This window comes from Pseudorasbora parva, chromosome 24 (assembly GCF_024679245.1).
Source record: "Pseudorasbora parva isolate DD20220531a chromosome 24, ASM2467924v1, whole genome shotgun sequence".
Taxonomy (NCBI): domain Eukaryota; kingdom Metazoa; phylum Chordata; class Actinopteri; order Cypriniformes; family Gobionidae; genus Pseudorasbora; species Pseudorasbora parva.
This window is the reverse complement of record NC_090195.1, coordinates 5,961,452-5,976,151: the sequence shown is the minus strand read 5'-3', so window position 1 is coordinate 5,976,151 and position 14,700 is coordinate 5,961,452. Positions and strand designations below refer to the sequence as shown.

At 38.1% G+C, this 14,700-nt stretch overlaps 1 protein-coding gene across 1 annotated transcript in view; it reads left to right on the top strand.

Annotated features, from left to right (window-relative positions):
• Nucleotides 1-263: 263 nt before the first annotated feature.
• st18 (ST18 C2H2C-type zinc finger transcription factor) overlaps nt 264-14,700 on the top strand; it is a 70,828-nt gene continuing 56,391 nt past the window's right edge. Inside the window, exon 1 of the mRNA XM_067435288.1 lies at nt 264-343. Coding sequence (XP_067291389.1) covers nt 307-343 — 37 coding nt within the window. The 5' untranslated portion in view covers nt 264-306. The remainder of the gene's footprint in view (nt 344-14,700) is intronic.

Sequence of the window (14,700 nt, the reverse complement as noted above, 5' to 3'; positions counted from 1 at the left end):
CGGGGGGCGGGGGGGAACTAGTTGCAGAAGAAGACAAACTTCTGGAGGATGACAACGGCACAAAAGTTGTTCTGTTGGGCGTGAGTGGTGTGGTGTCGCCCGGTGCCAGTGCGGCTGTGCCCTCAGAGCTGTTATCAGGGCACTGATGGTAGTCCGGCACACGGCCCCCTCTGTTCCCCTGCCTGATTTGAATGGACAGCGTTTTCCATTGTGTTCTCCATCAAAACAGAGGACAAAGTTAGTCAGCAAGTTGCATAGCTTCCCTGCATTCAGATTCCTTAAGCCTCTTTTGTATGACGCTCGACAATGCGTTTCACTGCCACCGGACCAGCCCGGGCTGGAGGTACGTAAGCCGCCGTGTTTTTACCCTTCGCAGACGCTAATAACTTGATCATTAGCCACGCACGAACGTGTAGTACGAGCTCCGAACGCTCACTCACTGCTGCTGAATAATTGATACGCCTTTTATCTGATCTGAAGTGCTTCCTTACGAATTCCTGGCACTTTGGTGAAATTACCTGAAGGCAAACGGTACAGATTTATACAAGTTATTTACAACAGGAGCCCAGCCGCTGCTCCGGAAACTAGGCTGCAGATCAAAGGATTGTTTTGATGTCTGCTTAGCATATTTGTTTAACCTAGCCAGTGATTCTGCAAAGTGCACAAGCTTTTTGGTGATATGCAGAGTACCCTTTATCCCTCTTTCTCTTGTGTTAGCTGCGGATTTAAGTACTTTCTGTATTTAGGAGACAACTGGATTTGCCAGCTTTTGAAATTTAGTTGCCCACTGCTTGCAGTCTTGGCACTCCGAAATAGATAACTAGGTATGTAGCAGAGCTAATCCTGATCGGCCTTGTAATAGTATTTGTGGACTACACGGCACCCAATTAGGGCATAATGTGTTATTTTTGTTTCTGCTAAGTTGGATTAAATATGAAAATGTGGTTGTTTTTCCCCTCTCTTGGAGAATGTTTACTTTTTAATCTGCATATTTAGTTATCCCGCTCCCCCCCCTTTTCCGTCCTCGTTTTTCGTTCGCGGCCAAATTCTGGCAAGCTGCATTCAGCTAGCAGTTAGCCGAGTGTCAATCGAGATGGTGTATAAGTGGGAAAGCACTCTATGACGAATAGCCACGGCGAAGAAAAAAGAAACAAACTATGCGCGCAATCGCGTAATTCTCCGTTACTCTAGGTTGGCGAGATGAGCGTAGGTTTAGTGGAAGCAGAAAGAGAAAAGGGGTAGATGGCTCACAAGAGGGATAAACCTGGAGAGTCATGCTGCAAATGTGTTTTACAGAAACACAATGAAAAGAGGGGACAAAGCCATTGTGCCAAACTCCTTTGGAAAATGGCAAAGCGGCTCTCCAAGGTCCAGGACCATGGAGAAGCCGGATGAGCCTTCGGAAGCGGCAGAGGAGGCGAGGCTTTCCAACTGCACCTGCCCAAGAAAGGCAAGGAGTGACCAGTGCAACCCACCTTTTCCCGCGTTTCCTCTGCGTCCGCGTGACCGTGACATGTTTTTTGGATGCGTTCGGAGTCCTGCCTCCCCTGGTAAACACACAAACAGCATTGTTAGTGGCGAGAATTCCTTTTGAAAGAAAGTGTTTCCCTAATGATAGGGCCCTGCCAAAAAAAAAACAAAAAAAACGAGAGAGGCAGAGAGAGAGACAAAGGCAGAAAAAAATGGGAAAGCACAAAAACAGTCACAGGTGCTTGGGAAAAGAGAAAACATAGTGAATGGTCACTGAAGTCCCCCAGGAGGCCTTTCAGCGGAAGCCAGTGCGGTGGGTGGACTTTGTGACAAGGACGTTTGTCGCGAGCCAGGTGGAGCAGTTTACCGCGCGCGCTTCTGTAAGCCGCATTCACATGTTAATGCAGCTGCGATGTAACTTTTATTTGTCTCAGCCTGGTGCCGAGAGCAATAATTATAGAGCACTTTTGCCAGCGTTAAGACCGACAACAGAGGATCAAGCGAATCTATCATTCCCAAATGGATGAATATGGATGTTATGAATATAAGAGTGTGCTTGCTGTTGATGATATATTTTAGAGCCGTTTATGAGGAAACATATATTCATCCAGCACTGCTGTTTACCACTTTGCCTTCGTCTGAGTAGTATTGTATTAGCGTCGGCTAGCGTGGTGTTAATGTTGGCAAGTGTCAGTAGTTTAGCATTCGCTAAAGCTAACAATGAGAGTGTGTGTGTTTATCGATGACATCAGTGAATAAAACTTACGGTTACACATGGCAAAATGCATAGTTATGATGCATAAATAATAATTTACTTGTTAAGGGTCTTAAAGTATATGTGTGTGTTTATATATATATATATATATATATATATATATATATATATATATATATATATATATATATATATATATACACTTTATTTTACATGCAAGTGATTTATTTTTTCTGGAAGCATTTTGATTTAATCTTGACTCTTTGGGTGAGGCTTAGCTTTTCTCTGTTCTAAATTAAGCCCTTATTTAAAAAAAAACAAAAAAATTAATATTAAAATTGACTAAGAGTTGGAATAGAACTAAACATCAACCTTATTCTAAACAATACCAGTTTTTACAATTTTGAACAGTACAGAGTCTGAAAATTAAAATGCAGAAACTATTTTTAATTATTGTTATATTTCTGCTTTTTGTCACACATCTCCATGCAAGACTATTATATTTTTGTTTTGTTTAACTTATGGCAGTATACAGAGACAGACAGACAGACAGACAGACAGACAGACAGACAGACAGACAGACAGACAGACAGACAGACAGACAGACAGACAGACAGACAGACAGACAGACAGACAGACAGACAGACAGATAGATAGATTCACAAAATGACAGAATGACTGACAGATATAAATTCACACACTCACACACATATACATATATATTTGTATATATTGTCATCATTTTTGCTTTGAACGCTTTGCAGAAAAACACTGTAAGTACATTTTTAGTATCATCTTTGTCCGATATTAACTGAGCGTTTATATAAGTTTATATGACGGTAACTTATTTCTAATTTTGTCCATTTATGTTGAGAAAGATGGCTTAAGAAGGAAGTCCTAGATATCCTCCTTGTCTTTCATTTTTCTCTGTTGCACTTTCTGGTCAAACTTTCTTTGCCTTGGCTTCCCTTCTGAAGTGTCTGGATCCACCGCAGCATATGTCCCTCCTATCACCTGGTTTGTACGTTTCTCAGAGGTCTTTCTCGTGGCTCTGGGGAGGCCTGATTCAATGCCCGGCTATCTGCTCTGCATAAATAGCAACAAAGCCATTGTCATCTGCACCTTTTGGATTGCCTTTCCGAGCCTATTGAAACTGGCTGTCCCCTGAGACAATGCTCCAGTCATTGCCATCACCCTGCATTACCAATTGTTCTGTGCTTTCAGGAGAGTTGCCTGGCTAAATCCAGGAATGGATGGCAAAAAGTGAACTGAGACCAGACAAACCTTGTTCTGTCAGGAAAAGATAATTCCTGAGAATGTAATAAACTGGGACACTTTTTTTTTTTTTTTTTTTTTTTTTAACACAGGTTTATATATGTATTATTATATAGTATATATAGGATTAAGGGATGAAGAATGTGTTCATGCAGAGTAATATGTGCTTTATAAGTAAGTACTAATAAGCAGCCTAGTGATATGCATGCTCCTAGGTATTTAACACGCACAAAATATATATAAATACAAAATACATCATATTGTTTTTTTCATTAGGCAAAGCAAGGCAAGACAAGTTTATTTATATAGCACATTTCATACACAATGGCAATTCAAAGTGCTTTACATAATCAATAATAATAAAAAATGTGTTATTTGTATGTTTTATACAATTATTAATTTTACTATTTTTATGTCATATTAAAGATGAAGTGTGACTTTTCTGTGCCACTAGCATCGGCAAATAAAATAGCTAAAATTATGTATGTTTAACCCAAACACTCATCCCATCTGCCATTGGTTGGAAAAAGATAGTCCCGCCCCAATGCCTGCCATTGGTTAAGTCAGTATTGCTGCTGTGTTGGGATGCTCTAATAATGTTAAGGTAGGGCTATGTGCTAACTTATGAACTACTAAATTTGTATCTAAAAAAATTACACATTTCCTTTAAATAATGTGCATGTTGTTGAGCCTTTGCAGTTTGTCGTAATATCACGTCCAATGTCAAATCTGGTTTGTGAAGCAAAACCAGTTGAGAACCTCTTATCACAAAATGGCACCCTCTCTTACCTAACGATTACTGTTTTTAATAGGCTTCTTGTCAGCTTGATCAGCTTGTTTTACTGGCTACCATATTGTTGTTGTGATGTGCTCTTCAAAGCGTGTACAATCCAGTTTGCCAACTCAAAAGTTACTAGCCCGGCATCCTTTAGAATAGAATATTTGCGAAACTGGAAAAAAGTGATGCCCTATAGTGTTTCTCCAGTTTTAAGCCTGTTTGGGAGATGCGATTGAGCCATCCAGCAGTGTGAAATCGTATCCGGTCCTGGTTCTGTAATCATTCTCTTAGACTCTTGTTAAATGGTTTACTTGCCACTTTTGGCGGCATTTGCTGAAGATAGCAAAAGCATAAAGACTGGCCTTGATCGGATTAACCATGCAACAGCATGATGTAACTCTTTGTTTGTGTGGTATGTGCTCTATGTATGTCACATACGCACTAAACTCACGATTTATGCTGCTTATGACCAGTGCGCGAAAAGCCAGAGAGTTGCTTATAGTAGAAACAGTGTTTTCTTGGGTCTCTGTGCTCGGGATTACTGATATCTGCCAATATGACTAGTCATAGTGAAAGAGAAGGTTGTTTATTAAGCATTCAAATGCATGTTGAAGACTTTTCATTATGAATTTCAGATGCACAAAATCCACAACCTTTCAAGCTTAACCTATGGCACACATTAACCAGTGCCGCTTAAGTGTTTTTGGTTACATTTTATTTTAAGGTATCTATGTTATAGTGCAATTATACATTGAATGGGTTAGGATAAGGATTGGTTTAGATTTAGATTTCTTATTGTTACTATTACAGTAATTACATGTAATTTGTAACAAGGTATTTAATTCATTATTAGAGTTTTATCAATATTTTGGGACCCACTTTATATTAGGTGACCTTAACTAATATGTACTAACATTGTAATTAATAATTTGATACAATGCACTTATTGTGTACATACATATTTTTACATTGTACTTACATTTGAAAAAATGCCAGCATGTAATTACGTCTGTAATTAATTTCTGTAGTTACATTTGTAATTACACTTTTGACACTTCCCCTAAACCTAACCCTACCCTTAAACTGACCCACACACACCACACCTGTCCCTAACTCTACCCGTATCCCACCTCAATATCAGCAAAAGTGTTGTGCAATACAATTTGAACATAGTAAGTACATAGTACTTATTTTTTAAGGCCACCTAATATTAAGTGGGGTCATATTTTGAATATTTTTATATTTTCATTTTAATATTTTTTTAGTAACTTTGTGCTTTTGTCACTCTTCTTTTTTTATTAGTTTTAAAATTGCTTAATTTGTTTCCATTTTTAGTTTTTAATTTCTACCTAGCAATTTTAGCACTTTATCTTATTTGCAATTAAGGCAGGATATCTACAACATCTAATATTTACATTTAATTTTTATCTCAACAAAATAGTTTTTAGGTTTAATTTTTGCTTGTAAGTTACCGACATTAACCCTGACATGAACCACACGTTTCCTCCTGTAACGCTCAACATTCGGCATAGAAACTTTCCAGTCGAAGGCTGCGCGCATGCAGTACTTATCAGTGCAAGATGTTTCAGTTTACATTTCATGTTGTTGTGGGTTGACAGCTGTGACCATAGCAAGCCCTATCTCGCCTCTGTGTTCGAAAGAAGAAGAAATGTCTGCATTTTACTGGAGGTTTAGATGCTTGTTTATCACTTTTAAATACCATCATCTTTGCCGAAATCCCCTCTCAAAAGAACCTTTCACTTGCTGGAATAAATTCAAATTAAAATTTAAATCCCTCTTTGCATTCCTTCAGCCTCTTTTAAAATAGCTGGCTCCTTTTAGAAAGCTGTTTATGTAGTGATCTCTTCATAATCCAGTTTGTTTCTCAACAGCAAAAAAAAGAAAAAAAAAAAGAAACACTGAAATCGTATTATCAGTGTCTTGGAGAGATGATGCGAGAAGTCAGAGAGACTCTGTATCTTTGGGGGGGTTGAGTTTCCAAAGTATTAAATCTGAGAAACGTTGCAAATGCTCTTTGATGGAGTACTTTGATGGAACACGTGCATTTGACTTGCAAATGCTAATAGTACATTGTATCGCCTGAACTCTGATGTATCTGATGCTTTTGTTGCGTTACCACAAAAATGCGACAATGCCAAGCCTAAACAAATAGGTGAAATATATACCAGTGCTTTGGCTCGGGATCTGAACTTGTGGCATTATGATTCAAACATCTCCAGTCACCTTTGCGTTCATCTTTTCAGTCTAGTTCTCCTGTATTAGGCTCCATTCTGTTTGGAAATACTGTCGAAGCGTATTTCAAACAAACAAATCAACACTGTCAGGAGACCGACCTGCTTTTTTCCCCGCTCTCTTCAGATGTATTCAGTTGGCTGTTGAAAGGACAAATAACATGGAAGACCTTATTAAGGTTTTCTTTGAGCACGCTAGATTGGATTTATTGTTAGCGAACAAATTATAATTGTATCTCCTGAAAAGTTAGCAAAGATCTAAACAAAGGGAAATCAATGGCACAGGCCGATTAATCACACCAAGCGGGCTACTTGTGCCGAAGAAACTTACCTCATAATCAATGTCTTTGTTTTGCTCAAAGGGCATTTGCATGCTGATTCAGTGTGCCATATTGGATGCAATCAAAACATTGTCATCCACATTAATAAGAGGGTTATTTGGACTCTCAAGTATGCCACTGAATAGCACGGGCGCAACACGGCATTGTAGCGCTCCAGTATTAAAGACCAATCTCGACGTGATAGAAAGACACAGTTTGTTAGAAGAGTTTTTAATATCACGGCTATATTGAGCATGTAAAATGCTGTACAATATGTCTAAGACAGATTAACCTCTGCTGTTCCAAAGTTGAGGAATCAGTAAAGAAAATCCCACAGTAAAGAAAATCTTATCCCATCCCACACAGTCAACATCAAAGTATACTCATTTACATTTGATAATCCTTGACGTCCACTGTGCTCGCTTCCACTTGTGTTTTTCATTTATTGTTTTTTTAAAGAGGTGCGGGAGGTGCTGTTGGTATAGGGTAATGTATTGTTAGATCATGTATATTGGTATTGATATGTGATAACATTTTTCTTCTTTGTCTGACTCTATTCCAAATCCTATAGTGAGCTGACTACCTAGACTGCATTTTAGGGCATCACAGATGGGAGCCAAATCATGCTGCCTTCTATGATATGTCATTTTATTTCAGGCAGAAGGCAATCCCATAGTGCATTGTGATAAACTCAGTGGGAAAGGGTGAGAGAAATACTGATTATATAGTGTATAACGTGGTTAAATAAATTCTCACTATTAACTAGTTGCTTATTAGCAACTTAGCATATTAGTAGGGTATTGGCTGTTTATTAGTACTTATAAAGCAAATATTAATGCCTTATTCTGCATGACCTTATTCAATATTCATTAATCCTACCCAATACCTAAACTTAACTACCTTACTAACTACTAATAAGCAGTAATTAGGAATTTATTGAGGCAAACATTATAGTTAATAGTAAGAAGTTTGGACCCTTATCTAAAGTGTGACTGTGAAAATGTGCATTTGTTAAGTATACATTTTGGTGATACATGGAGTATTTTTGTAACGCATTAATTATGTCTCACAAATCACCTTATAATGCATTATATGATTTAATGAATAATTGTAACCACAGTTATATATTACTTTACTATTAATTTTCACCGTTAGAAAGTATAATGCATTAAAACATATGACATACAACTAATTTTAAATGTAAAAAGAATCTGCAAATATTATAATGTATTTTAACTTTGGTTACAATTATTTATGTGTTAGAAGCAGGAAAAATAGACAAGGGTCAAATTGTGGTGGCTAGACAACTGGGTCAGAGCATCTCCAAAACTGCAGCTCTTGTGGGGTGTTCCCGGTCTGTAGTGGTCAGTATCTATCAAAAGTTGATGCATGAGCGAAGGCTGGCCCGTGTGGTCAAATCAAACAGACGAGCTACTGTAGCTTAATTTGCTCAAGAAGTTAATGCTGGTTCTGATAGAAAGGTATCAGAATACACAGTGCATCACAGTTTGCTGTGTATGGGGCTGCATAGCCGCAGATCAGTCAGGGTGCCCATGCTGACCCCTGTCCATCGCCGGAAGTGGGCATGTGGGCATCAGAACTGGACCACAGAGCAATGGAAGAAGGTGGCCTGGTCTGATGAATCACGTTTTCTTTTACATCACGTGGGTGGCCGGGTAAGTGTGCATTGCTTACCTGAGGGAACACATGGCACCAGGATGCACTATGGGAAGAATGCAAGCAGGCGGAGGCAGTGTGATGCTTTGAGCAATGTTCTGTTGGGAAACCTTGAGTCCTGCCATCCATGTGGATGTTACTTTGACACGTACCACCTACCTAAGCATGTACAGCCTTTCATGGAAACGGTGTTCCCTGGTGGCTGTGGCCTCTTTCAGCAGGATAATGCTCCTGCCACAAAGCAAAAATGCTTCAGGAATGCTTCAGATCTCAATCCAATCGAGCACCTGTGGGATGTGCTGAACAAACAAGTCCGATCCATGGATGCCCCACCCCGCAACTTACAGGACTTACAGGATCTGCTGCTAACATCTTGGTGCCACATACCACAGCACACCTTCAGAGGTCTAGTGGGGTCCATGTCTCGGTGGGACAGAGCTGTTGTGGCAGCAAAAAGAGGGACCAACACAATATTATGAAGGTGGTATATATATATATATATATATATATATATATATATATATATATATATATATATATATATATATATATATATATATATATATATATATATATATATATATATAAAGGCAATTCCGTCCGTGTTTTCTACATCGCGGAAATCATAGGGCCCTAGAAAATGCCAACTAGAAAGACATAACAACTAATAATTAATGAACTCACTTCTCATCATGATTGATATCTTACCAGAGAGATGGAGAGGAATCTTACTCCAGTAAGTAAACATGTCCCTTTCCCAAAAAATATTGGTACACAAAAACGCTTCCCTCAAATGTCTTCTGCATTGTTTATTTTCCACGCATGTGTACCAGTTATGTGCACCCCTGTATATTATTAACAAAAAAAATTGTCATTTTGTTTTCTACAGAAGAAAGTAAGTCATCCATTTTTGGAACGACATGAGGGTAAATAAGTAAATAAATAATGGCCTTTTTTGGGGGGAACTATTCCTTGATTTTCAGTGATATTGGTTATTTTGAGCAGATGGGTCACACAATGGAGTGATATACTGCATTGCATCTAGACTGACTCTGGATTTCTGTTACCCAAATATGAGTGCACATCTGCTATTCTGCCCACAGGTCCATGGAGGCACCTAGTTAGGAAGGCATAGATAATCACTTCAGGCGATGCTGGAGACCACCTTGTTAACCAGGTCTACAGCAACACGCCGCATACATCCCTGGAGGACTTTAGGTTGTTGCTCTTGTGAGTCTTATAGTTTCGAAACCTTATAGATTCCAAGAGGCGAAACTCGAATCCAAAACGCAGGAGTCTGTGTCACTGACATTTTCACACATATCCAATGATCTGTGAATTATTTTAATCTGATCAAGCTGTTCTCTGGGTATTGGTCGGCATCCTATAATTAGCATTTGCTCAGGACGCTCATGCTTTGATTGAGAAAGCCGGCATGGACAGGTGAGTCTCTCTCACAGGTGTTTTTAAACCATTTGACACACTATCAGTGGACACAGATGGACTCCATTCCACTTATTATGCGCCTTGTTAAGACAATTTGCTGCACCTGAGCAAAGCGGAGTTTGTCATGACAATGGCGTTGTGTGTGATAAATTTCTTTTTAGGCTTTTATAGTTCACCCAAAATGAAAATGGTCTCATTTACTCTCCCTCTTGTTGTTTCAAATCTCAAGTTTTTTTCTTGCATTGCATAGAACTCAAAAGGACACATTTTGAAGAATATTCAGGCTGCTCATGCGATCAAAACGGATGGGGGCTGGAGCTGTCGAGGTACCAAAAGGACAAAAGAGCCTCATAAAATTCGTAAATTACTCCATAAATCCTGGGCTATAGATCAGAGGTTTTCAAATTGGGGTCCAGGGTCCCCCAGAGGGCCACAGGACTGTTTTGAGGTATTTTTTAGGGCTGTAAAACTGCTCTTGAATAGTATTATGTGATTACAGATATTGCATTAGAATTTAATTAAAATGTTTTTCCTCAGGTTTTAAAATCTAGCATCATATAGTAGTAGTACTACTGTTCAAAATTTGTGGTTGGTAAGATTTTTTGTAAGGATTTGAAAGAATACTCTTCTGCTCATCAAGACTGCATTTATTTGATACAAAAAATGTATAGAGACTGTAATATTATGAAATATTATTGCAATTTAAAATAACTTTTTTATTTGAATATATTTTAAGATTTTTAATTTATTCCTGTGATGCAAAGCTGAATTTTCAGTTGAAGTCTTCAGTGTCACATGATCCCTCAGAAATCATTTTAATATGATGATTTTAAATATTTCTGGTTATTATCAATTTTATAAACAAAGGTGCTGCTTTTTTGTTCTAAATCGATATATATATATATATATGCAAATGCAGTCAAACCAAAATGTGTTCAGACACCTCCAACATTTTCTCACATTATGACAGTTTATTGACTATAGTTTTTAGAGAATGGTAATGAAACATGACAAGAAGTCAAGAAAAGTTAAACTGTGTCAGAACAAATTAATCTTGATAAAGTCAGATTACTTTGATAGAAAAATATGTAACAATCAACCAATCAGCTGTCAGCTTTTAAATTTAAGTACACAATTAGACAATGCCAATTTAGCTTAACCAATGATGACCAAGAAATGCTTTATTTTGTTTGTCTGTGGTGTAAAAGCTCGCATTAGCAATTAAAGAAAAAATCATGGTCAGGTCAAAGTGTCTGAATAAATTTGGTCCCAAATTTATCATCAATTTTACCGGTAGTCACTGTATGAAGAATTTTTGGGTATAATATGTCACAGTTTACCTTTTTTTTGCTGTCCTCACTTGCATAAATTAACTATAGTGACCTGCACCCACTAGTAAAATAAATAAATCTGGTGTCTGAATAATTTTACAAATGCAGTTTAACATCCATTTCATTTGGAATCATTATTTGTTTACTTTTATAACCATACACTAGTTTTGTTGTTTGGAACAGGCAGAAATTAAAAAAAATATATCCACTGAAAATCTGAAATGTGCTCATTATAGTTCTCTTACATTTGTGCATCAATGTAGGTTTGACATAAATAAGGACATGGTTCTCACCGGTCTAGTAGCCAATCACAAAACTTGAATACGTAGATGCATCAATTACATTTGGCGACTATGGGGGACATTAAAAGATTTTCACTGAATAATTTCATCTGTTTCTCACACCAAGCTATTGTATGACTTCAAGTGATATGAAATACAGCGCATGCGTCATAAATAATACATTTATGATGCAATTTTGTTCTTTTTAGAGCCCGTTTGACAGCCCTTGGTCACTATATGCTTCAGCTGTATGGAACAGAGCAGTGCGAATCTCCTTTTGTGTTCCACACGAGAAAGAAAGTCATACTGTTTTTGAACATCATGAGGGTGAGTAAATAACATAATTCTCAGTTTTCATCAACTATTAGGTTCTAATAGGCCAAACGAAATATGTCCACATTGCCGTCATATATTTTTTGAGCACGCTGGATTAGAGCGCTGTAATTGAGCTCTCACAAGGTCTGGAACAGTCTTTAAAGTACTGCGGTAAATGTGCCACAGTAAGCATTTCTATCTAAAGTATAGAGTTATTCGTCATAGAGCGTGTAGGATTGACTAAGGCACATAAACAACAGGTTCCAGATGCATTTAACTTTGCTTACATAATTGGCGGACTAATGCAAAAAGCTTTTAGACATTATGTGTGACCCAGTGTGATACTTTTATAAACGCAATCAAACATTTTCTCCAAACATGCAGTGTACTTTAAAAAACACAGACCTTTGTGTGACATGTCATTTCATTTCGCCCACTTTAGCTCTAATTTTCCCTCTAATATACACCTATTGTGGCATGTTTTTTTATATAAAACCCCAAATCAAACACCCAGAATGCACTTTTATTCACTTCCTGATGCTCTGGACCGCACGCCCTCGGTGGAAGAGTATGTGCAGCATTAAATATTATACTTTCAACAACAGGATATTCAAGCGCAAGGATTTTCTTTTGTTTCATTTGCACTGATGTTTTGATTCATCAAGACGGTTGTAACAAAGTTGATCCCTTTTAAAACTTATTTATGTGTCATGTTCTTCTCTTTCGCCAGCTGTCTCTGCACATTACGAGAGATCAGCGACGCCTTGACCCACTCGAAATCAGATTGCCCAGTCTTTGGATCTTCGAGACCACCCGAGACAGGTTTTCCATTAAGTAAGACGCTTGTAGCGACAACTCCTCACTTGTGTCGCCGGAGATTACGGAAGAAAGAAACATGTAGTTTAATGTTGTAAGTGCGTCCGACGGCCACGCAATCTGTCCCCTCACACATATAGAAGTGACGAACCTCCCCGAAAGCAGTTGCGGAATTAGACTTTCAAATGAAATCTACAACAAGATCAACCGCCAAACCTTTTGTAATGACTTGCCCTTCTGTCTCTGTTCCTCAAAATTCACGCTCGGCTGATGAAAAACTCGCCGGACATTGTGCTTGCGCCTTATCCTCTAGAGAGAAGAACAAAACAGATATGAGCTTTCTCTGAACCCGAGGAAGGGGGGGCTTGAAAGGGTCTTGGCAAGAATATACGCGCGCACGCACACATGCGGAGACACGTCAGATGGGAGCATCTTGTGGGCCCCTCACTCATTTTGAGGACTTGGCCATGGGCGTCCCCCCTCAAACCTCTCCTCGCCCTCCAGAAGTGTGGCGCTCTTTGTCATTGTAATCCGGACTCTGTTTGTTAAAGGCTCACTTGCTGTTTGCTCTCGCTGATGGCTGTACGTTTGCACGCGCGTGTATTTACAAAAGTCAGCGGGCTGAAGGAGTGCCGTGACATCATTGCCGCTGGGTTTTTTTGTCACACCCTGTAAATGCGGTGTCCTCCAGACGGGCCCCCCTTACACAACCGATCCCAGAAGTGACAGTCTACAGGGAGAAATTACACCTCATCACTCGAGTAATTACTAGTCCTGCTTCTCTAAGTCACCAAACAACATCAAGCCCACGGGCAGGGTCATTGTGCAAAGCGGAAGACATTTGTGTCTCTAATGTGCGTTCTGGATGATATAGCCGATTTTTGGATCGCAGATGCCTATTAGGTAAAACTTTAATACGTGTTAAATGTGTCAGTCAAACTCAAGTAACTTTCATTTCATCATTTTTTTTAAAATATGGTAACACTTTATTTTAAGGTTCAGTTATTAACTATTAACTAGCTGCTTATTAGTATGCATTTCACTAGGATATTGGCTGTTTATTAGAACTTATAAAGCACATATTAATGATTTATTCTGCATGACCTTATTCAACATCCCTTAATCCTCAATACCTAAACTTAAATGCTACATAAACTACCTTACTAAGTATTAATAACTAGTAAATTAGGAGTTTATTGAGGCAAAAGTCATAGTTAATAGTGAATATGTGTTCTCCATACTAAAGTGTTACCAATATTATTTTATATGATCCCCACCCATCCTTGATATATTAGCAAATTTTCACATTTAGATGGAAACAATTAAGACCTACGTGGAAATAAAGCTTGTCACACACACACACACACACACACACACTGTATATATACATTAAAACCTAAATTTATTCAGACACCAAATTATTCCCAAAATTCTACTGTGGACTATCAGTAAAATTTATGAAAATTTGGAACCAAAAATATTCAGACACTTTGACCTGACCAGGTTTTGGTGAAGGTTTTTTTTTTCTTGAATTGCTAATGCGACCACAGACACACATATATATACACATTATATATTGTGTGTGTGTGGGTGTATGTTTGTGTGTGTGTGTGTGTGTGTGTGCGTGCATCTGTGTGTGAATATAGAGTATGTACATATAAACACACATTGTATAATCACAAACATTGTTACGTGTGATTAATCGATTTGACAGCTCTATTGATTATACAATATTTGGGAATACTTTAGTTTAGGGTCCAATTCTCACTATTAACTAGTTCATGCATAGTTATCATGCGTAATACTAGGATATTGGCTGTTTATTCATGCGTATGAAGCACATATTAATGCCTTATTCTGCATGATCATATTCTATATCCCTTAATCCAACTATGCAATATTTAGAAGTTTGTAGTTAATAACTAATTACTAGTGAGAATGGGACCCTAATCTAAAGTGTGACTACATTTTTTTAAACATTTTAACTTTTGTTGTTATATTTGTCTGAAGAGGGCCATTTGATT